This window comes from Narcine bancroftii, chromosome 2 (assembly GCF_036971445.1).
Source record: "Narcine bancroftii isolate sNarBan1 chromosome 2, sNarBan1.hap1, whole genome shotgun sequence".
Lineage (NCBI taxonomy): Eukaryota > Metazoa > Chordata > Chondrichthyes > Torpediniformes > Narcinidae > Narcine > Narcine bancroftii.
This window is the reverse complement of record NC_091470.1, coordinates 276395854-276420601: the sequence shown is the minus strand read 5'-3', so window position 1 is coordinate 276420601 and position 24748 is coordinate 276395854. Positions and strand designations below refer to the sequence as shown.

Below are 24748 nucleotides of genomic sequence, written 5' to 3'. Positions count from 1 at the left end.
TGCTTAAGGATGTCCACGAAGTATCAAACCACTACAGAAATTCAAATTCATTTATTCTATATTTAGTATTTTTCTTTCAAAGCCGAGCAGTGTTTCACCATCTTCAGACCTATATAATTTTCTAAGAGGTTACCGAGTGAAAACTAATTAAAGATTCCTCAGTGTACTTGGAGTGGGCACTTCTTTTACATGGAGCTTAAGGCATTTAATTACTACAGATTTTAAATTACAGCTCTGATATAATTAGTGCCTATTATTGCAATAATTACTAGTTAGTAACATTAAAAATTGATTTGAAATAGTTTGAGGAGTTTTGACTTCATGTTCATTCAAAATGTGAAAATTTGTAAAATTTTTTGTGAGGGAAGGTATGTATAAAGAGGACAGAAAATGTAATAAAAATTTAAGTCTTTTTCAAGTAGGACATTATCTGTGTTTTAAAATTTGCATTATAATCTTGGGAAGTGATATAAACACTGAAACAGCAGAAACTCTGTGCATCCTTGATGTGGATGTGGGGATGTGCATGGTAAAAATATTCTCAGGTGCATCTATTTCAATGTATGGAGTATTGTAGGAAAGGCAGATGAGCTTAGACCGTGGATTGTGGCCATTAGTGAAACTTGCTGGCAGGAGGAGCAGGACAGGGAGTTGAATGTTCAGGGCTTCCATTGCTTTAGATGCAATAGAATGGGGGGGGGGGGATGAAAGGGGGAGGAGTGGCATTGCTATTCAAGGAAAATACCACAGTTGTGCTCAGGCAGGACAGATCAGAGGTCTCATCTACTGAGCTATATGGGTGAAGTTGAGGAATGGAAAAAGTATGACCACACTCATGGGGTTTTATTATCGGCCATCCAATAATCAATGAGAAATGGAGGAGCAAATCTGTAGAGAGGTAGCAGTCAGCTGCACGAAACATAAGATTGTGCTAGTATCAAATATATTCGGGAAAGTTTTCTAAATCAAAATGTAGAAGTACTGTTATGAGCCCAGAGGACTCCAAAACTCAACAGCAACAAGAATTACTTTTAATTCTCTTTGAACATAATAACAAGATCAAACTTTAACTTATTACTATTAACTTAATGTAACCCCCTTCTAATTCTAAGTGCACTTGTATGTAATGTGTATATGTTGAGGAAAGTTCTTTGTTTCACAGTCCAATCATTCACCTCTCCAAGTTCACTGGTATCCGACAATTCTTAAACTGAGTACAGAATTTAATATTTATGAATTCTCATTAGGTCTGGTGTTTAAAGTTAAATGGTTACCACTTAGGAAGATTCTTGTTGGTTTCAGAGAGAAATTTCTTGCTCGTTGGACACACAAACTGATTTCCTCCAATTAGCCACTTCATTGTCTTGCTGAAGAAACTTACCCCATTATGGATTTTCCAAATGATAACCTCCTTCCTCTTGTTTCCCTTATTTCAGAAGAAACACTCCAGCTAGCCATTTCCTCTTGTAAGGACTATAAGGGTTTTGAACAGGCTATACTCAGAACTTACAACCCATCTTCAAAATGGAGTTTTTCAACAACCCTGCCAGCTTCAATGGCTACTGTAGAACTGATCTCTCTCTCTCTCTCTCTCTCTCTCTCTCTCTCTCTCTCTCTTCCCCCCCCCCCCCCCCCACTTGGGGGATAGACAGAATAAATATAGGTAGGCTTTTTCCACTGAGGGTGGATGAGATACAAACCAGAGGATATAGGCTAAGGGTGAAAGGGGGAAAGTTTAGGGGGAACATAAGGGGGAACTTCTTCACATAGGGAGTGGTGTGAGTGTGGAATGAGCTGCCAGCTGAAGTGGTGAATGCAGGCTCTATTTTAACATTTAATAAGAATTTGGATGGATACATGAATGGGAGAGGTATGGAGCTATGGACTGGGTGCAGGTGAGTGGGACTAGGCAAAAAAATGGTTTGGCCAAGACTAGAGGGGCTGAAGGGGCCTGTTTCTGTGCTGTAATGTTCTATGGTCAAGCCAGTAATTTTTCTGCCCAAGGAATGATTAGAAGCTGTTTTATTGATGTGTATTGAAGAGCATTGGAATTAAGAGTTATAGGGAGCAGGTGTATAAGTGTGATTTTCGTGTATGACTGGGCAGGTTGAATTGGCCAGTCAGAGGAGAGACAGAATCGGAGGTGGGTCGAGTATGTGGTGTTGGTGAGTGGATTTTAGGAGAATTTAAAAAGGGCACAGAGTCAGGACTTTGGCTTTTCCAATTGGCCAATTGAGTTAATTGGCAAGAACCAATAAAGTGTGAGTTAGGTAAAGGAGTGGCCAATGAAGAGCAGTGTAGTGAAGGAGTGGGACTTGTAAACTTTGGCTCAAGAGACTTTGGAAGTGCTCCCAGTGAGGTAAGGCTGATAAATTTATTTTAATCTAATTTAATTTAAGAGTAGGTTATGGAGGGAGTTGAGGTTGTCCTGTGTTCCAATTCCAGGATGTGGGAGGTCAGGGACAGCACAAATGTTCATGATGACTACACCTGCAAAAGCTCCATCCAGATGTAATTCCTGGGAGACCGTGTTAGGGAACTGAATTTGCAGCTGGATAGGAGTTACAGGGAGACAGTCACCCCAAACAGACAGGAGTCAGCTATACTGGGTGACTGTGAGGAAAGAGAAGAATGGGGAGACAGATGGGACAGAGCACCCCTGTGGCCATTACCATCAATAATGTACCCTGTTTTAGATACTGTTGGGGGTTGGACAACCTGCCAGAGACAAGTCACAGTGGTCAGGTCTCTGGCATGGGGACTCGCCCCTTGGATCAGAAGGGAAAGGGGGAAAAGAGGAGAGCACTTTTAATTGGGAACTCGCTGGTTAGGGGAACAGAGAGGAGGTTTGCTGGACAAGATCGGGGCTCCCAGTTGGTGTGTTGCCTTCCAGGTGCCAGGCTCAGGGATGTCTCTGATCGAGTTCACAGCATTCTGGAGGGGGACGGCAAGCAGTCAGATGTCGTGGTCCAAGAAGGGACCAATGACATAGATAGAAGTGGGGATGAGGTCCTAAAGAATGTATGGAGTTAGGAAAGAAATTAAAAAGCAGGACCTCAAGGGTGGAAATCTCGTGATTGCTGCCTCCGCCACGTGCTAGAGAGGGTAGGAATAGGAAGATATGATGGATCAATGTGTGGCTAAAAAGTTGGTGTAGGAGGCAGAGGTTCACATTTGTCAATCATTGGGATCTCTTCTGGGGAAGGTTTGACTTGTACAAAAGAGATGGGGTGCACTTGAACTGCAGGGGGACCAATATCCCAGCAGGCAGGTTTGTTAGAGCTGTTGGGGAGGGTTTAAACTTGTTTGGCGGTGGTGGGGGGGGGGGGTGGGAATCAGAATGAGAGTGTGGAGATTAGAGTAGAAGAACTCCTAGATTTGAAGGGAGGGTGGAACCAGAATGTTAAAGTTGATGAAGGAGGTGTGGGTGGTAAAAGTAGATGGTAATCAAAAGAATTTATGTGTGGGACATTCTTCAAGTGTATATATTTCAATGCAAGGAGCATTGTAAGAAAGGTGGATGAGCTTAGAGCATGGACTAATAGATGGAAATATGATATTGTAGCCATCAGTGAAACTTGGTTGCAAGAGGGGCATGATTGGCAGCTTAATATTCAAGGATTCCATTGTTTTAGGCATGATAGAATGGGGGATCAAAGGTGGAGGAGTTGCATTACTTGTAAGAGTAAACATTACAGCAGTGCTATGGCAGGATCGATTGGTTGGGTCATCCAATGAGGCTATTTGGGTGGAATTAGAGGAGAAAATTTGTAAGGAGATAGCGTATATGTGTAATAAACATAAGATGGTGGTTATAGGAGATTTTAACTTTCCACACATTAACTGGGACTCCCATATTGTAAAAGGGCTGGATGGGTTGGAGTTTGTCAAATGTGTTCAGGAAATTTTTCTAAATCAATACATAGAAGAACCGACAAGAGGGGGCAGTATTGGATCTCCAATCAGGGAATGAGATAGATTAGGTGACAGAGGTTTTTGTTGGGGAACACTTTGGGTCTAGTGATCATAATATTAATTTTAGGTTAATAATGGAGAAGGATAGGGCTGGGCCTATGGTTGAGATCCTTGATTGGAATAAGGCAAATTTCGAGGAGATGCAAAAGGATTTAGAGGGTGTGGATTAAGATAATATATTTTCAGGGAAGGATGCAACAGATAAATGGAAAAGGGGAAATTTTGAGAGTACAGAATCGGTATGTCTCTGTGAGGATTAAAGGAAAGGTTAGAAAATATAAGGAGCCTTGGTTTTCAAGGGATATTGGGAATTTGGTTCAGAGGTTGTGTACAACAGGTATACACATCAGGGAATAGATGAAGTGAGGAATATAAAGAGTGCAAAAAAAACAAAAGAAATTAGAAAGGCTGAAAGGAGATATGAGGCTGCTTTTGCAGGCAAGGTAAAAAAAAAAATCCAAAGGGTTTCTAGAGATGCATTAAAAGTAAAAGAATAGTGAGGGATACAATTGGGCCCCTTGAGGATCAGAGGGGTAGGCTATGTGAGAAGTCAGAAGAGATTGGGGAAATTTTAAATGTTTTTTTTTCTTCATTATTCACTAAGGAAAGGAATATTGAGCCAGGTGAAGTAAGGAAATCTGGTAGTGAAGTTATAGATAATAGACAGGGGTTGATTAGGAGTAAATAACACTGTTTTGTATGTGGTAGATCATGTTTAACACATTTTAGATTTTTTTCAAGGAGGTTATTAAGAAAGTTGATGAAGGGAAGGCTGTGGATGTTGTGTATATTGGACTTCAGTAAGGCTTTTGACAAGATTCCACATGAGGTTATTTAGGAAGGTGCAATCATTAAGTATTAATGTTGAAGTAGTGAAATGGAATCAACAATTGTTGGATGGGAGATGCCAGAGAGTAGTGGTGGAAAATTGTTTGTCAAATTGGAGACCAGTGACCAGTAGAGTGTCTCAGGGATTGGTACTGGCCCCTTAGCACGGGGTGCTTTATTTGCAAAGGAGCTGAGGATGTTTTGAACATTATTTCAATAATCAGTGAACATTTGCATCTCTAACCTAATGATATCTACAGTGATGTCCTGGTCTGAATGATTAACCTCTTACAATTAAATCCCCTCTCCTTGGGAGGAGTCACGTGATGGAGTAGTGGCCGGTAAGGGAACTCCAGCCCTCTCTGGAAAAGTTTAAAAAAAACACACAAAACACAAAGGCACAAACATAAAAATTAAAACAAAGTGAAAGTAAAGGTGGGAAGAAAATGGCAGCGAAGAAAGAAAAGTCGAAAGCAACGGGAAGAAGAGAAGAATAAAGAACGTCGGAAGAAGAAGGTGAAGGCCTTACCTGTCCGAGGAGGCCCACCGCGGAGAGAGAAGCCCGGTCCCTAAGGTCAGTTGAAGTCCCGAGCTCGGGACTACAAAAATGGCTCGTGGAGCCAAGTAAAGGTGCGCAACCGCGCATGCACGGCTCCTTGTGCATGCGCGATGAGCATGAAAAAAAAACACTGACGGGAGGGGGGGACCAGCTGAGGAGTCGATCTCCACAGCTGAGAATGACAGCTGCAACACAACAACAGGAAGAGAACATAGAAAACAACGAGAACAAGAAAGAAGAGAGTAAAAAGAAAACAAGGAAACAACAGATGACCAACCTAGAGGAAGAAGAAGAAGAACATAGAGAAATGGAAGAAGAAGGGAAAGGCAAGACAATGGATATATTTTTTTTAAAGAATATATGGAATCAGTAAAAGAATGGCAATTACAAGAATTTAGTGAAATAAAAAGAATTAAAAGTGCAGAAGAAAAAATGAATAGAATAGAGATGGTCATGTCAGATATAGGAAAAAGAGTGGACAAGGTTGAAGAACGAGAAACAGCCGTAGAAATGGAAGTAGAGGACTTAAAAAGAAATTAGAAGAATCTAATAAAAAAGTTAAAGAGACACAAGAGCTGTTAGCTCAGAAGATAGATATAATGGAAAATTATAATAGAAGAAATAATATAAAGATAGTGGGCCTTAAGGAAGATGAAGAAGGCAAGAATATGAGAGAATTTATAAAAGATGGGACCCCAGGGTCCTAGGAAGACCAGAATTACAGGAAGAAATGGAAATAGAAAGGGCACATAGAACATTAGCCCCTAAACCACAGCCACAACAAAAACCAAGATCCATTTTAGTAAAATTCCTAAGATATACTACAAGAGAAAATATATTGGAGAAAGCAATGAAGAAAATAAGAGAAGACAAAAAGCCACTGGAATACAAAGGTCAAAAATTTTTTTTCTATCCATACATAAGTTGAACTCCTGAAAAAGAGAAAGGAGTTTAATACAGCAAAAGTGATCCTATGGAAAAAAGGATATAAATTTATGCTAAAGTACCCAGCGGTACTTAAAATAGTTATTCCAGGGCAGCAAAACAGACTATTCTCAGATCCGGAGGAAGCACGAAAATTTGCAGAACAACTACAAAACAGACAGAGAGATGAAGACATGTAACGAGAGAAAAAATGACCACGAACTGTATGTATGTGTGTATATGGGTATATGTGTGTACATGAATGTATCCGTATTTAAGGGAAAATATATAGAGTATAGATAAGAATTAATAAGGGAAAGAAAGGGAAGAGAGGAAGTAAGGAGGGAATTAAGAGAGTGACCTTTGTTATATATGAAAATTGAAATCTTTTCTGGGGGGGGCTGGGTGGGGAGGTCACTGCGAAATCAGTTGACGCTTGCGAGTGAATTCACAAATCCAAATGGAGAGGGGAGATGTGGTTGCCCGACAAGGGATAAAGGGCAACTCAGGAAGGGGAGGGGATAGTGGGGTTAAAGAAATTTTAGATAGGAGAATAAGGGAAATGTTTGATGTTTTAGAAATGTTGTCTTATAAAGTGTTCAAAACAAGAAAGCAGAAATGGATAAGAAGGAAAGGTGATGATGAGGAAACAGAAAGGAAAGATAAACAAAGTATGAAATGGCTACGTTGAACTATATGACTTTCAATATTAACGGAATACATAACCAAATCAAAAGGAAGAAACTGCTAAATTTACTGAAAAAAGAAAAAATTGATATAGCATTCGTGCAAGAAACACATTTAACTGAAATGGAGCACAAGAAATTAAAGAGAGATTAGGTAGGACATGTAAATACGGAATCAGTGAAAGATAAGTTTATACTATGGGACACAATGAAAGCTTTCATCAGAGGGCAAATAATAAGTTATGTAATCAAGATGAAGAAGGACTACAATCAGGAAACAGAGCAGTTGGAAAGGGAAATAGTAAATATAGAAAAAGAATTAGCAATGAAGGAAGACACAACTAAAAGAAGAGAATTGGCAGATAAAAAAATAAAATATGAAACACTACAAACATATAAGATGGAGAAGAACATAATGAAGACAAAACAGAAATATTATGAACTAGGAGAAAAAACGCACAAAATTCTAGCATGGCAGCTTAAGACAGAACAAACTAAGAGAATGGTATTGGCATCAAGGAAAAAAGACAAACAAATCACATATAATCCAATGGAGATTAATGAAAACTTCAGAGAATTCTACGAACATTATACCAAACTGAAAATGAAGGGAAAGAAGACAAAATAGATGAATTTTTAACTAAAATTGAACTACCAAAATTACAAATAGAGGAACAAAATAAATTAACAGAACCATTTGAAATAGTAGAAATACAAGAGATAATAAAAAAACTACCAAATAATAAAACACCAGGAGAGGATGGATTCCCAATAGAATTCTATAAAACATTTAAAAATTTATTAATTCCTCCCCTCCTGGAAGTAATCAACCAGATTGATAAAACACAAAGCTTACCAGATTTTGCAAAACAGCAATAATTACAGTAATACCAAAGACAGGGAAAGATCCATTCGCACCAGCGTCATATAGACCAATATCTTTACTTAACACAAATTATAAGATAATAGCCAAACTATTAACAAACAGATTAGCCGACTATGTACCAAAAATAGTAAATCTAGACCAAACTGGATTTATTAAAAAAAGATGAACAACAGACAATATTTGTAAATTTATTAACTTAATTCATGCTATAGAAGGGAATAAAGCTCCAACAGTAGCAGTTGCTTTAGACGCAGAGAAGGCCTTTGACAGAGTAGAATGGAATTATTTATTCAAAGTATTACAAAAATTCAGTTTACCAGAGAAGTATATTAATTGGATTAAAGCATTATATAAGGGGCCATTGGCGAAAGTGACAGTAAATGGATGTATATCAAAGTAATTTAACTTAAGCAGATCAACAAGGCAGGGATGCCCACTATCACCCTTATTGTTCGCGTTAGCTATAGAACCACTAGCAGAATTGATAAGAGCAGAAAATAAAATAAAAGGGATAAAAATAAAAGACAAGGAATATAAAATCAGTTTATTTGCAGATGACGTTATAGTATACTTAACAGAACCAGAAATATCAATAAAAGAATTACATAAGAAATTGAAGGAATATGGAGAAGTATCGGGGTACAAGATCAACGCAAATAAAAGTGAAGCAATGCCAATGAATAATGCGGATTTCTCAAAATTTAAGAAAGAATCACCATTCAGATGGCAAATGCAAGCAATACGATACCTAGGTATACAAATAAATAAAAACCTTGGCCATCTATATAAACTCAATTATTATCCACTAATGAAAATATTACAGGACGACTTAGAGCATTGGAAAGACTTACCACTAACACTAATAGGAAGGATAAACTGTATTAAAATGAACATTTTCCCAAGGATACAATACCTATTTCAGGCATTGCCAATACACTTGACGGAGAAATTCTTCAAGGAGTTAAAGAAAATAATAAGGAAATTTTTATGGAAAGGGGGGAAACCGAGGATAGCTCTAGATAAATTAATAGAATGGTATAAACAAGGAGGCTTACAACTGCCAAACTTTAAAAATTATTATAGAGCCGCACAATTAAGATACCTATCAGATTTTTATCAAACAAGGGAAAAGCCAGATTGGACTAGATTAGAACTAGATAAAATAGGGGAGAAGATACCTGAACATATATTATATAAATGGGATGAAAAATTGGTACAACGTAGGAATTCTGCAGTATTACATTATCTGCTTAATATTTGGAAGAAGATTCATGTAGAAAGGAATAAAACAAATTACCAATTACCAAAATTAATACTGATGCAAAATCAGCTAATCCCTTTTACAATAGATAACCTTTCCTTTAGAGAATGGGAGAAAAAAGGGATCAAAAGAATATAAAATTGCTTTTCAGGAAATAAATTATTATCTTTTGAACAAATGAAGGATAAATATAATATAACTCATGATACAATGTTGGCATACTACCAACTGAAATCCTACTTGAAGGACAAATTGGGAAGCAGTCTGAGGTTACCAGAGGGAAGTAATTTTGAATATATGTGGTTACAGACACAATGACAATCAAAAGATTTATAACAAATATGTATATTAAACTGCAAGAAAAGGAGAATGAGGAAACAAATGGTAAAACTAAACAAAAATAGGAACAAGATGTAAACATAAAGATAAAGAAGGAAGCATGGGAGAAGTTATGCTCTGGAACTATGAGAAATACAATAAACACGAGGTTACGTATGATACAATATAACTGGATACACAGGCTATACATTAGACCTCAAAAGTTAAATAAATGGGACCCAACATTATCTGACAGATGTTTTTGCTGTAAAAAGGAAATGGGAACAACAATTCATGCAATTTGGACATGTGAGAAAGTGAAAAAATTTTGGGAAGATCTAAACCAGATATTAAATAAAATCACAAAAAGCAATATACCAAAAAACCCAGAGATCTTCCTCCTAAGTAACATAAAAAACAAAGAATTTGGACTTGATTTGGATGGTGCACAAAAAAGATTTGTTAGGATAGCCCTAGCTGTAGCAAAAAAATGTATTATGTCAGCCTGGAAATTAGAAGATAACTTGAGAATGCAACAATGGTATATAGAAATGAATAAATGTATTCCACTAGAAAAAATAACATATAATTTAAGAAATAATATTACAATATTTGAACAAATATGGGAGCCATACATGAAACACAATAGAGAAAACCTACCGGGGACATCTACCACCTAAACTGACAGAAGGAGAAGGAAATGAAAAGAATTGACTCAGTGGAACTTCTTGTTTATTTTTATTGAGTGACAACATTGTTTGACGGGTTTAATGTATCTTAGATTCTGAACTTTAAATGAATGGGAGGGGAGGTATGGAGGGTGGGATGGGAAGAGGGGGGGGGAGAAAACGACACTGTATATATTTGAAAAGAAAAATGTATGTATCTTGATCAATGTGGTTTATAGTGTGAAAAATAAAAAATTAAAAAAAAAAATCCCCTCTCCTTCTGTGCAGTAATATTTTTCCCCCTATTCTCATGTTATTCCCTCTTGATGTCAGGTTGTACAAGGGTTTTTTGTTGCTGTCTCATTGTCATGGCCAGTCATTTACATCTTGCCACTGCAATTCCACTCTTTGGTCCAAGCTTCGACTAAAGTGATGTTGAAGGCTAGAGGCAAGTGGTCATGGTTACATTGAAAATTAGCTTCAGTGTAAGGGTTACAATGAGTTGGTGCTGAAGAGTGAGAGTACACAATGCCAGATGTAGAAGAATGAAACATTTCTGAGCATGCTATTCCATTGTGTTAAGTTTCATCATGTGCAATAATTGCAAAATCATGATATTTGTATTATAGTCAGAATATTTTTATTATTGCATCATTTTTAACCAAATGGTTTTGATTTTTTTTTTCTTTTAGCTGTTGCTGAGGTGAAACTACGAGAGGATCAGTATACGCTGAACCACATGCATGTCTTTGGCATGTACAACTATCTGCATTGTGATAGATGGTATCAGGACAGTGTCTATTATGTTGATCAACATGAGAGATTAATGCAATTGGCTCTCACATTAGTAAGTTCATCCTACTGGTATTTATTTTTAACATCTTGATAGTATACATGTTGAAACCATGTGAGGGATGAGAAACAACCTTCATAAAGGGACGTAAAGTTAAATAAGAAAGACTGTGATTGAAGCTTACTAAAAATGCTGGAGAAACTCTTGCAGCATTCTCTATATAGCAAAGATAAAGATACATAACCACTTCGGACCTGAGGTATGAGCAGAAAACAGATATGAGGTCTTCCATTCTAGATCATCCAAGATGTCTTCCCTTCTACCGCCATCAACTCAGCCTTTACTCGCATCTCCTCCATTTCCCATATATCTGCCCTGGACCCCTCTGCCCGAGAAGCAACAAGGTCAGGATTCCCCTTGTCCTCACCTACTCCCTCCCCTTCTAGATTTCACATCCAACATATTATCATCTGCAATTTCTATCTCTACAACATAGATACCTCTTCCCCTCTCTGCCCCCATCCCCTGCCTTTCACAGAGACCTCCCTCTGTGTCTCCCTTGGAATCATCTTGTTCCACTACTTGCCCCCTTGGCACCTACCCCTGTGACAACAGGAAGCGTTGCATGTGCCCACACCTTCTCCCTCACCACCATTCATGGCCCCAAATACTCCTTCCAAGTGAAGCAACATGGTTAGTGTAATGGTTAGCACAATGCCTTTACAGCACCAGGAATGGGGTCCAGGGTTTGAATCCTGCACTATCTTTAAGGAGTTTGTGTGTTCTCCCTGTGTCTGTGTGGGCTTTCTCCAAGGGTTCCAGTTTCCTTCCACAGTTCAAAATGTACTAGGGGTGTAGGTTAATTGGGTGTTCAAAAATACTTCACTTGTGAATCTCTGGGGTTATCTACTGCATGTGGTGCTCCCATTGTAGCCTTCTCTACATTGGAGAGACTGGACGCAGGTTGGGAGATCACTTGTTGAATACTTCTGCTCTGTTCACTGCAATACTGGTAATCTCCCAGTGGCCTCCCCATTCTCTTGCCAACATGTCTGTCCATGATCTCATGCAGTGCCAGACTAAAACTACCCCAATTTGGAGGAACAATGCCTCATATTCCATCTGGGCACCCTCCAATTGGATGGCTTTAATAATGACTTATCCAGTTTCCATTAACACCTCTCCCATAAAACCATAGGTCTCTTTTCCCCTAGCTCTATCTCTCCCTCTTTTTCATTTTCCGCTGTCTCTTTTCTCCCAGCTTTGCATTCACAGAGCCAACCCCTCCTCCCTCATTCAGTCCTTGCCTTTTCTTTCTCCTATCCTTCTATCCATATCTAATTAACACCTTTTGTCTGTTGGTCTGTACTCCTCCCCCTCCCCATGTTTTACTTCTCTGTCTTTTAATTCAGGCGCTCACCTGCTTTTTACTCGTACTTTAAAGAAAGACTCAGGCTGAAATGTCGATTATATGTGGTCGCTGTGAGACCTGCTGAGGTCCTCTAGCATTTCTGTTTTTGCTACAATCCAGCATCTGCAAACTTTTGTGTTTTACTTTGTTAGGTCACTCTCCTTTCTATATCTCTTCTCCATCTTTCTGTCTCCTTTTCTACAGCTATTTACTCCCTTCCCTCTTATCACCTTCCCCTATCATTTCCCAGGTTTTTCCTCATGTGCCCTCCCACCCATATCCACGTATGACCTCTTGTATGTGGGCCTGTGCTCCTCCCCTTGCCTCTTATCCACTGTTACATTGACAAAGGACTCAGTCCTGAAAAGTTTGTTATGTTTTTTAGTCTTTGCTATATATAGAATGTGGTATGATTTGCTGAGTTTCTCCAGCATTTTTGTGTATAATTCATAAAGGAACTGGTCAGTTTAAATAATGTTTTTGCATGGGAAGAGTAGATGTAGAGTTGAATTTGTGTTGAATTTTTGCTATTGATTTATCCCATCCGGTGATTTTTCATCTGTGAGCTTATTTGTTTTATTTGGAAATGAAGTATGAAATGTGACAAGCTCAGGAAGGCACCTTGATAGACATGGGTGAGTTGGGCAGAAAGGCCTATTCCCTGCTGCATTACTTTTTAAAATCATTTGTTGAAGGAAAAACTCTAGCACTTAGTTTTAAAGTCAGAATGTCACAGAATAAGTTTACTAATCACACAGTGACATATTATTTTCTCTTTTTCAATCTCTATTGTAACTAATGTGAGTAAATGTACCATCTTAGATCATTAAATTAATTCAGAAATCAGACCGAACTCTCCATCTCTTATATGACAATCCTGCTATCCCAGGAATTATTCTAGTGAGCCTTCAATGCACTTCCTTAATGGCAAGTACAGTACAACTCCAATCATCCAAAATGTCAGATAAATGACTTTTTTTTTCTGGAAAACTGGTTATCTTTTTAAAAACAGCCCAGTAGCAAGAGCAAATCGCTTGTATCAATTTAAAAAATAAACAAACGAGGGAAGGCTTTTTAAGCATTAAAATTATGTTTAATTCTCACCAAAAAAATGCTGGCTGCCGCTGATCCTGGGCCAGTGGAACACTCACTGGAGAGTCAGTGGGCGCTTGCTTCCTCAGTCACCGGAGCTCCTGACTCCCGAGTCCTGACTCTGCATCCTTTCCTAAGCCTACCACACAATGGGGATTTGGTATGTGTGTGCGGTAGTAAGTCGAGGGGAGGGTTTGGTGTCAGGTGCTCCATTGTGCCAAGGAGGGAGGGTGGGAAGGCAAAAAAGAGAAGGAAGGAGGGAAGGGGAGGAAACGCCATTAAGCCCGAGATCCCACTCCTTCCCTGGAGGCCACTCTCCTTGATGACACCGGATCAAGAGATTCTTCTGACCACTTGCAGCTGGGAGACAGTGGCATGCAGTTTGAGAGGGAAAGTTGGAGAGAAAAGTCAATAGGGTAAAGAAGAAATGGGAAGAGAGAGGGGAGGGAGTTACCTGAAATGACAACAATCATCATTATAATTTCATGTCGTGAATTTTTTTCAACCTGTGTGGTCAGTTCGGCTTCGAAAAAACATTCAGATAAATTAGGATTTCTGATTTATTTCAGATATCCTCATTTATCCAAAATTTAAAAAAAATTTGGATAAATAAGGATTTTGGAGAATCCGATTTTGGATAATCTGAGTTGTACTGTACTTTTTTTCCTCAGATGAGGACTGCACAAAATATGCTCTGAATAATTGTAGAAATGCATCTTTGTTCCTGCAATAAAACAAACATGAACACCTTCAGCAGGCTAGCTAGCATCTGTAGAAAGAGAAACAGCTAATACTATTTTTTTTCTATGATTTCCTTCATTTTCAGTTTTTTGATTTTTTTTTCATGCTCAAATCCTCTTGCTATAAAGGCCAAATACAATTTACCACCTTATCAGCTTGTTGCATCTGTAAGTCTGCTTTTGATGACGTATACAAGAACATCTTTGTACATTCATAATTCCAGATCTTGGGTGGAAAACATTTCCCATACACTTAAATAACAATAAGAAATGGTATATAAAGTAATTATTCTTAGGGACACAATTTATGAGCGTTTAGAGAAGCATGTTCTTCTCCGGGATAGCCAGCGTGTCTTTGTAGGAGCCTAATTGAGTTGTTTAAGCAGGTGGCAAAAGTGTTAAGCTTCCCAGCAGCAATTGAGAATGGGTTAAGTTTAACACAAAATTTATTCTTTCTTTTTCAATCTTTTTATTATTATTATAATTTATAAACACATACAGTTCAAAGAGATATAAAAAATACATAGTAAGTAATGAATTAATACAGAGATATTAAACAATAATATTACAGAATAAAAATATATCATAAAAAAAATTTTTAGATCAGTTTAGGGTGTGAACTATCTCTAAAAAAAAAGATATAATTAATAACAATATATGAAAAAAGAGAAAAAAAAACCCCAAAAAAGAAGAAAAAACAAATCTGAATTAAAAAAAACTTAAAAAAAAAACCTAAAAAAAACCTACAGATATAGCTAAACCACGCCGATCACTCCGATCTCATCTTACAGCCCAATTATCATACATAATCATAGAAAGAAAACAGAGCCAGATCAACTCACCACAAATGAAAATAGTGAATAAATGGTCACCAGGTTAACTCAAACTTAGAAGGGGATTCATAGACAGAGTTTCTAATTTTCTCTAAATTTAAACATAGTATAGTTTGGGTAAACTATTGGAAAACAGTGGGAGGATTAACCTCTTTCCAATTCAATAGTATAGATCTTCTAGCCATTAGTGTAAGAAAAGCAATCATACGATCCGCAGGAAGAGATAAATAAGTCAAATCTATCATAGGTAATCCAAAAATTGCAGTAATGGGATGTGGTTGTAAATCAATATTCAAAACAGTAGATATAATGGAAAAAATTTCCTTCCAATAATTCTGTAAAGAGGGACAGGACCAAAACATATGTGTAAGGGAAGCTTACACATGTGTAAACTCTTCTTCTCTATGTGCTAAACATTCACTAATACAGTTTAAAGTTGTTCATAGAGCTCATATGTCTAAAGATAAACTCCATCACTTTTATTCTCATATCGATCCTATATGTGATAAATGTCAATTGGAAATAGCTTCCCTTAAACACAAAATTTATTAACAAACTAACAATAATAGAATTAACCTGATAAACTTAACACCCGAACACCAGCCTTAATGGCAACTCCATACGAACAACAGATTTTTATATGGCCTATGTGGGGGAAAAACCCATACCATTATAGTCTAAGCTCAAATGCCCTGAAAAATCAATAAAATTCCCAAAACAAAACCCCCAAGTTAGTCACGTCAAGTCTGTCAGTCAAGAAGGAACAGCTCACGGCTTGGGATTATTTGTTTCCTTGCCTACTGGTCTTTTAGTTTGAGGCTGTATCCAGATGACCGTGGTCCCTATGGGCTTTCAACCCTGTCAGGGGAACACGAGACTTGTTTTGAGTTTCGAATGTGGCAACAACCACTTTTACTTCCTTCATCTGGGAATTTTCAGTTACCTCCTAGTCACCACACGAGGTTCACTTCTCTGAAGCCCTCTTTGGGGTTAACAAATGACCTTCTGTCACACAAGTCCTCTCCTTTGGACACCCTGGCTTGAATGTTCCCGTGATTCCTGTCACACAAAAGTCCTTCTCTTGAAAGGGGACAGGAGAGGCAATGGTCAGTCCCACACACACTCTGGGATCAGAGTTCCCCAAACTGCTGTCACAACAGTGCTAACACCTGTGGACAAAGTAGCTCAGCCTTCCTTTTCCCACTGAAACTACTGGGTGAGCACACTGACATACAGCTCCAGATGGCAGTCCTAGCATCTGTGAACAAAGCAACCCCGCATGTGGCTTGCTGATGTTGACAGATGAGCACACACAGTCAGACTGACTGTCTCTCCACCGACTTAACTCTTCAAAACTAGCACGCTAAGTTTTTTAAACTGCCCAGTGCATGTCTCCAGCTCTCCCCATTGTTGGAGAGAGGTTAACAGCCGCAGACTCGCTCTCCTGCAAGCCCATGGACTTCCAACGAGTGGTTCCTGTGCTTTGACAGCTGTCCAAGTTCACTAGTGGTAGCCTAGCACAGTAGGTTCAGACCTTTGACAGCTGTCAAAGTTCTCTAGTGGTATCCCAGAGTTACTACAGCACGTAGCAGCTATCAAATCCCCCACAATAGGTTCAGTCCTGTCCTCAGTCAAAAATAAAATTATCCAAGGTCCATAACAAAAGTAATTGATAAATATAAGGCTGTATATCCACATGGTGTATATGGATTTTAGTAAAGTATTTGATAAGGTCCCTCCTGGTAGGCTCAGTCAAAAAGTAATGAGACATATGGGATTCAGGGACCTTGGCTGCATGGATTTGGAATTGATTTGCCTGCAGAAGGCAGAGGGTGGTAATAGATGGAGCCCAGAGGTCAGTGACTAGTGGAGTTCCACAGGGATTTATTCTGAGACCCCCCCCCCCCCCCACTGCTCTTTGTGGTTTTTATAAATGACTTGGATGAGGAAGTGGAGGGGTGGGTCAGTAAGTTTGCAGATGATACGGAGGTATTGTGGATAATGTAGAAGTCATTCTTAACTGTTTTGTTTATGGTCTCCTTAGGACTTGGCTCAGTTTATGGGTGCTCTTCCCTGTAAAGCAGTCGTTTAGTTGGTTTCTTCCAATATATAAATATTTTATGATTTCTGTCTGTGGCTACTCCTTTAATGTGCTGTGGCCCTGGGGGTGGGGGGGGGGGGTGGGAAGGGCATATGGCCCCTGTTGAGAATGGCTGGTGCAGAGGATGTCATTGGTTACAATTGGATATTGAAAAGATGCAGAGTTGGGCAGAGAAATGGGAGATGGAATTGAATCTGAATGTGAAGTGATGTACTCTGGAAGGTTGAACTTGAAGGTGGAGTACATGGTTATGTTAGAATTCTTGAGTGCGGAGGAACAAAGGGATATTGGAGTCCAGGTCCATAGTTCATCAAAGTTTCCATGCAGGTTGATTGGTTGGTTAAGAAGAGTGGCCTTAATTAGTCAGGGGGTGGAGCTCAAGAATCATGAGGTAATTTTGCTGTTCAATAAAACTCTGGTTAGAACACACTGGAGTATTGCATTCAGTTCTGGTTGCCTCATTACAGGAAGGATATGGATGCTTTTGAGAGTGCAGAGGAGATTTAGCAGGATGATAACTTGTTTGGAGAATGTATCTTACAAAGCAAGGATGAGTGAGCTTGGGCTTTTTCAATAGCCAACACCAGAGGGCATCTGTTTAAGGTGAGTGGAGGAAAGTTTAGGAGAGGCATCAGAGTCAGGTTTTTATGCAGAGATGGTGAATACCTGGAATGTATTACAAATGTATTGCAAATCTAAATAGGTCATATGCATTAAATGGTAGGCTATTGAGATGTGCAGAGCAACAAAGGGATTTAGGAGTTGTGGTAAATAGTACCCTCAAGGCTGATACTCAGGTAGATGGTGTGGTGAAGAAGGCATTTGGAATGTTGGCCTTCATAAATCGGAGTATTGAATTCAAGAGTAGGGAGGTTATGATGAAATTGTACAAGGCATTGGTGAGGCCAAATTTGGAGTACTGTGTACAGTTTTGGTCACCAAATTATAGGAAAGATATAAACAAAATAGAGAGAGTACAGAGAAGGTTCACAAGAATGTTGACAGGATTTCAAGGTTTGAGTTACAGGGAAAGGTTGTGCAGACTAGGGCTTTTTTCTCTGGAGCGTAGAAGATTGAGAGGGTACTTGATAGAGGTGTTTAAGATTTTAAAAGGGACAGACAGAGTAAACGTGGATAGGCTTTTTCAATTAAGAGTGGGGGAGATTGAAACTAGAGGGCATGGTTTAAGATTGAAGGGGGAAAATTATAAGGGGAACATGAGGGGAAATTTTATGCAAAGGGTGGTAGGGATGTGGAATGAGTTTTCGACAGATGTGGTCGAGGCGGGATCTTTGGTTACATTTAAGGAAAGACTGGATAGTTACATGGATAGGAGGGGACTGGAGGGGTATGGACCGGGTGCTGGTCAGTGGGACTAGGAGGATGGGGATTTGTTATGGCATGGACTAGTAGGGCCGAACTGGCCTGTTCTGTGCTGTAAGTGGTTATATGGTTATATGGTTATTGTCGGGGTGATGGTAGTGGTGGCAGCTGCTACAATATGGACATTCAGATAACTCTTTGATAAGCACATAGAGTAGCAAAATTAGAATGATTATGGGTCCAAGGTAAGGAAAGATTTGATTTACATAGATTGGCGCAACATTGTGGGCAGAAGGACTTGTTCTATAATTTTTTTTTGGAATATTTTACTTTTGATTTTCAAAGATTTATACAAATCTAAAGAAGAAACACAATTTATTTCAACTATAGTGTATAACCTACAGAGTCTATTTTTCCCTACCCTTCTCCCCTCCCTCCATACCCTAATACATCAAGGAAAAGATTTTATAAATTAAACAAATTCAAAAAACCAAATATCGGTAAAGTCACAAACACTTAAGGGAACTTAAGAAAAACCCAAAGAAACCTAAAATAAAAAAGATAAGGAACAAAATACAAGAGCACGTCATCTGTGCCATGGCCCGCTTCATTTCACAACTGGCAAGATTGTTTGAATTTCCTTTATTCAGAAGGGGTAGAATTATATCTGCAAACTAATGTGTTTGCACACCCTAACGAATGTGCCATATTTCTTCCTTAAATTGTACGTGATTTTCTCCAGGGGAATACAACTCTGCATTTCTGTATTCCATCGTGTAATATTTAGTTGAGAGTCGGACTTCCATGTGACCATTATTCACTTCCTGGCCACCGTCAAGGTGATCTTCACAAACTGAATTTGGTATCTGGACAGTTTAAAACTCGTGTCCATAATGTTTTCCAGAAGGTACACAACTCCGGATCCTGTGGAAAATCAACTTTTATAATTTTTTTCAGAATGTCCTCCAGGTCCTCCCAGAAGTATCTCACCTTTGTACACAGCCAGGATGAATGTATGAAGGTTCCAATCTCCACACCACACCTAAAGCACATTTCCAAAATTTCTGATTAGATTTATGTAATTTTTATGGTGTGAGGTATAGTTAATGCAGGAAATTGTATTGCATCAATTTCTGGCATTAATAACTGCTGTCCAGACACAAGTCTGACCAGCACTGCTCGTGGATTCCCCAAGTCAGACTCCCACCTTTCCATCAACTTGTGTAAGTCTGGCTTTGAGGCCCTACACATGGGTAGGGCCATAGACCATCCCAAATTTAGCTGAAGATAGCAGAAGGAAGTTTTATTGGACAAATCATTAGTTATTCCTTAGCTGTTTGAATGGTAGCAATCCTTGATACACCTATCCCCAGGTGTCCAGGATCTTATTTTCCAGATTCATGCGTATTAATTTCTTCTGGGTCAAGGGTGCTTTAGATGATATCCCTACCTTTTTTCCCACATCTGAATTACTTGTTTTAATGTGGGGTTATCCATTTTTTTTGATATCAATTTAGTGTCCCATTTATATATAAACTCTCCTGCTTACTTTTCTCCTACTGTGTGTAGTCCAATTTGTGCCCAGGAGGGGATACCACCTCCCTCAAAGAGTGAGGCAATAAACCTCGACTGGGCTGCCCAATGATATTTTAAAAAATCTGACAATTTCAGACCTCCCAATTTATAATCCCAAGTCAACTTCCTATGCTGTAATGTTCTATGTTCTATCATGAAAAGCATGGATAAAGTGAATGCTCACAGGCTTTTCCTCAGTAAAAACAATTCTCAACAGCATAGGTTTAAGGTAATAGGGAAGAGGTACAAGAGGGACATGAAAGGTCAATTTTTCACCAATAGGATTGTCCTTAATTGGAACAATCTGCCATAAAAACCTACAAAAGTGGGACTAATTATGATGCTCACAAGACATTTGGTCTGATAGGTGGATAGGAAGGATTTAGAAGGATAGGAACTAAATGCAAATTGAATTGATTTGTTTATTGTCAAGTGTACCCAGATCTGTAAAAGCTTTTGCTTTGTATTCGATTGGATTATAATTGGTTTCTATATACAAGTAACTTCGGTGTGATAGAAATGACGTGTCTAATGCTCATCATTTTACCACTGCATTAGAACAGTGAGAAGGAACAGGGCCTTCAACATATGATGTCTGCATCAAACATGATGCTGTGGCGATTGCAGGAGCTGAAGGAAATCACTGCTACCACACCGATGGTCGTTAACGATTCTTTTTATTCAAATTCAGCATGCCTCTTTAAGGGCAGCATGAGCTCAGTCACCTGGTGTATTGTGACATCATAATCGCTGCCCATGGCGCGTGCTGGAAGGGATGCTGGAGTCCGAGAGAAACCCCTGACAATGCCATTTCCCCATGGCCACCCCGCCACGTGGCGATACAAGCGGGGCCGGTTCGCCATGAGGATGTGCACCGCCACACAACCCCCCCAGAACCAGCTACACGTCCTGTCGCTTTGGCGGCTGGCACTTGGGCGCGGCCATCTACACTGGCTGTGATGAGTCTAAATGACCAGCTTTTAAGCGGTCCACAGTAAACAGTTCTTCCCTGCCCCCCACATCTAAAGTAAAAGTCCCACCCGACCGCCAGAGAACCTTGTACGGCCCTTCATATGGGTGCTGCAGCGGGGCCCTCTGTGGTCCTCTCCGGACAAACACAAATCGTGCCACATCCAGAACTTTCGGTCGATGGGATGGTCAGGTGCCGTGGTGTGATGGGGGTGATGGGGTTAGGTTGCTCAGTCGTTTACGGAGGTCCGCGAGCCGCTCACCTTCGTAGTGTGTCGTTTCGGCCTACGGGCTGAAGAATTCGACTGGCAGGGAGAGTGGCTTACCGTAAACCATTTCTGCTGACGAGGCTTGCAGGTCCTCCCTCCTTGGGCGCCGTCCTAATTAAATTAAAGCTTTTCTAGCTGTGTGATCCATTATCCCTCCGTTCCTTGCATGCTTATGCACTTAGTTAAAAGCTTCATAAACACTTCTCTTGTATTTGCTTCCGCCATCATCTCTGGCAGCTTGTTCCAGGCACCGACTGCTCTGTGTGCAAAAAAAAATTACTTTCTCCATTCATCTTCTTTAAACTTTTCCCCTCTCATCTTAAACACCTGTCCTCCAGTACATTAATTTTTACCCTAGGAGAAACATTTTGACTGTTGTCCCTATCATTGCCTCTCAAAATATTATAAACCCCCAGTCAGTTGATGAACACGCTGTCATGTCGATGACAATATTTGTTCCCAGGTCTAAAATCTTGATGTTTAGATATCCTTTTCATCAAATGATCGAAGGCTGTGTTGGAATATTGAGTCAATGGGGTCTGCCTTTGTTGAGAGGTGGCTCCTGAAATATGGGGTAATCTAGGTTTTGCTTTGAAAGTTTGCTGCCAGGGAAAATTGAAAACGAATGTTGAGAACTTACCAGAAAGATATGCAAGCCAATATCCCCTGATTTAAAGCCGTAGTTGCTCTGGGGTGGGAGGCATGTAGCTTGCTCATCTGACATCAGACTTCCAAACCTGATATCTGTTCTGAGCTTTGCTGTTGCAAAAATATCTTTGTCAAGAAACATCCCCACTGACTCGTGGTGTGAAAGTTTCCGTGCCTTCTAACCGTAGCCCAATTTACGGGATGACAAACAATGTCAAATGCTACACTTCATTCGTTTTGCAAAACTTTAGAACTCAGCCATCCTGCAGCTCGTCCTGCAGTGAGTCTGCTAATTGGTCAGAAGCTTCTAACTCTGGGACCAGCATTCTTAAAACATTGCTTTGATCAAGCATTTACAACTCTTGAGGGACCCAAGAAATACCACAGTCCCTGTTACTGTGAAATTTTTACTACTCTAAGATAAGAAAACTAACATTTGGAAAGTCACGCATAAGTTTCACACTGGTTTCTACCCAAGAGATAACTTGAGGTCTAAAGGCAGAAAATCCTATTTTTACATCAAGGAGGAACATTAATATTAGCATTTAGCTTGTATACTTGATTGACTTTTGTTTTTGTAAGTCACAGAATCTGGGGAATTCAAAACTAACATGATATTTACTAGCAAGCTAAAGTTTGCCCTGATAAGAGCAATGTGGGGCCTTACGATGTGTTAAGGTACTGGTATTTATGATCCTTCCTGCATTCTCTTACAAAACAGTAAAACACATGCGAACATTTAAGTAATATTGATCAATCTACCTTATTCTGTACTAGGCAGATCCTTACTTCCACACTGGAAATCTCTGGCCTGAGACTATTTCGTGGCATAAGTAGTATTCTGGATGGTAGTGAGAACCTTGAACATAGTGCCATCAGCAAGTGAGCAGGATGGGCAGCGGTCATCTGGTCTCTTGTACGATTGTACTATATAGCGTATTGTTTTAATGTCTACCCAATGAAACCACTCAATGTCCGATCAGACAGCAGCTGAAAGTGTTGATAGTAAAACATTTAGATTCGTGAGAATGTATGAACATGGGCAAAATGCATTTGGGCTGAGAAAAGCATGTTGTAATTGGGAAATAATTAGGTCAGTGCCATTTTAAGGGCTTAAATAATATGTTCATCACTTGTGATATGTTGTGGGAACAATGCAACTTCCCAATTTATTAATCATTCTAGATTCCTCCCAAAAAGCTGCACAATTTTTTTTGCCTAAAATTATTTAGAGGTGGTTTCCTCCCTTCTAGGATGGAGAATTTAAATGCACATACCATTAGTTGCATCAGAAATTTTAAATGAAGGATAAAATATTCAAAACCTTCAGTCAAGTGACAGGAATAACAGATACACAATTAGTTTACATTAAAGACCATGTTTATTTACAAATTCCTCTGTGGCATAATTTGCATATATCATAAATTATTCTGCGCAGAGCTCCAACAGGAGGCGCCCATTGTCGTTGCACTTGCCGACGCCATGCTTGCCCAGGATTCCTGGCCAGGTTTCTGAGTCTTTGCCGACACGAGCGTTGAAGTCGCCCAGGATGACAACCTTGTCGGCTGTAGGGGTACGTTGGATGAGGTTGCGCAGGTCGGTGTAGAACTTGTTCTTTTCTGCTGGTTCCGCCTGGAGGGTTGGAGCATAGACACTGATGAGGGTGATGTGACGCTTGTTTTGAAGTGGGAGTCGCATGGACATGATTCGGTCCGAGAGGCCTGTCGGAAGGTTTTCGAGTTTGGAGGCAATGAAGCTCTTGACCATGAAGCCTACACCAGATAGGCGTCGTTCATCCGAAGGCTTGCCAGACCAGTAGAGTGTGTAGCCCGCGCCGCGTTCTTGGAGGCTGCCTACATCTGCCAGGCGGACTTCACTGAGAGCGGCTATGTCGATGTCAAGTCTGAGGAGTTCATGTGCAATGAGGGCAGACCGACGTTCAGGTCGGTGGCTGTCAGCCTTGTCTAGCATGGTTCTGATGTTCCAGCATGCTAGCTTGAGTTTGTGAGCATCTTTTGAGGGGGAGGATGTGGAGGGGGAGGACGTGGACCTGTCCTCGGGCCTGCGCAAAGGAGCTTTTAGGTGGAGTGCAGTGCGCGCAGTACTGGCCCCACCCTTTACACCCATGGTTCGTGTGCCGTGGCCGAGCAAGCTGGGACGTGGCAGCGAGGTCCTTGGGTCGTAGGTTTTATATTCGCTGCGCAGAACAGTGACTTGTCATTACAAACACCCTTTTTCAGCAGAGGGACAGCCTTAAGACCACCTGGATGCATCCCCGATCCAAACACTGGCACCTCCTGGACTACATCCTGGTGCGAGAAAGTGACAAACAAGATGTGCTCCACACCAGGGTCATGCCTAGCGCGGAATGCCACACTGACCACCGGCTGGTTCGCTGCAAGCTCAACCTTCACTTCAAGCCAAAGCCCAGGAACAATAAAGCCCCCAGAAAGAGGTTCAATGTTGTAAAACTGCAGTCAGACGAAGCGAGAGGAAACTTCCAGGCAAACCTCAAAGCAAAGCTCGACGTTGCAACCCGCCTCACGGACCCGTCCCCTGAAACCCTCTGGGATCAGTTGAAGACTACCATACTGCAATCCACTGAAGAGGTACTGGGCTTCTCCTCCAGGAAAAACAAGGACTGGTTTGACGAAAACAGCCAGGAAATCCAGGAGCTGCTGGCAAAGAAGCGAGCTGCCCACCAGGCTCACCTTACAAAGCCGTCCTGTCCAGAGAAGAAACAAGCCTTCCGTCGCGCATGCAGCCATCTTCAGCGCAAACTCCGGGAGATCCAAAATGAGTGGTGGACTAGCCTCGCCAAACGAACCCAGCTCAGCGCGGACATTGGCGACTTCAGGGGTTTCTACGAGGCTCTAAAGGCTGTGTACG

The 24748-nt window shown here is 40.1% G+C and overlaps 1 protein-coding gene across 2 annotated transcripts in view; it reads left to right on the top strand.

Moving 5' to 3' along the window:
* nudcd1 (NudC domain containing 1) overlaps window positions 1–24748 on the top strand; it is a 200489-nt gene that overhangs the window by 43877 nt on the left and 131864 nt on the right. For both annotated transcript variants that reach the window (XM_069920993.1, XM_069920991.1), the window contains exon 2: window positions 10798–10952. In XM_069920993.1, the coding sequence (XP_069777094.1) occupies window positions 10798–10952 (155 nt within the window). The remainder of the gene's footprint in view (window positions 1–10797; window positions 10953–24748) is intronic.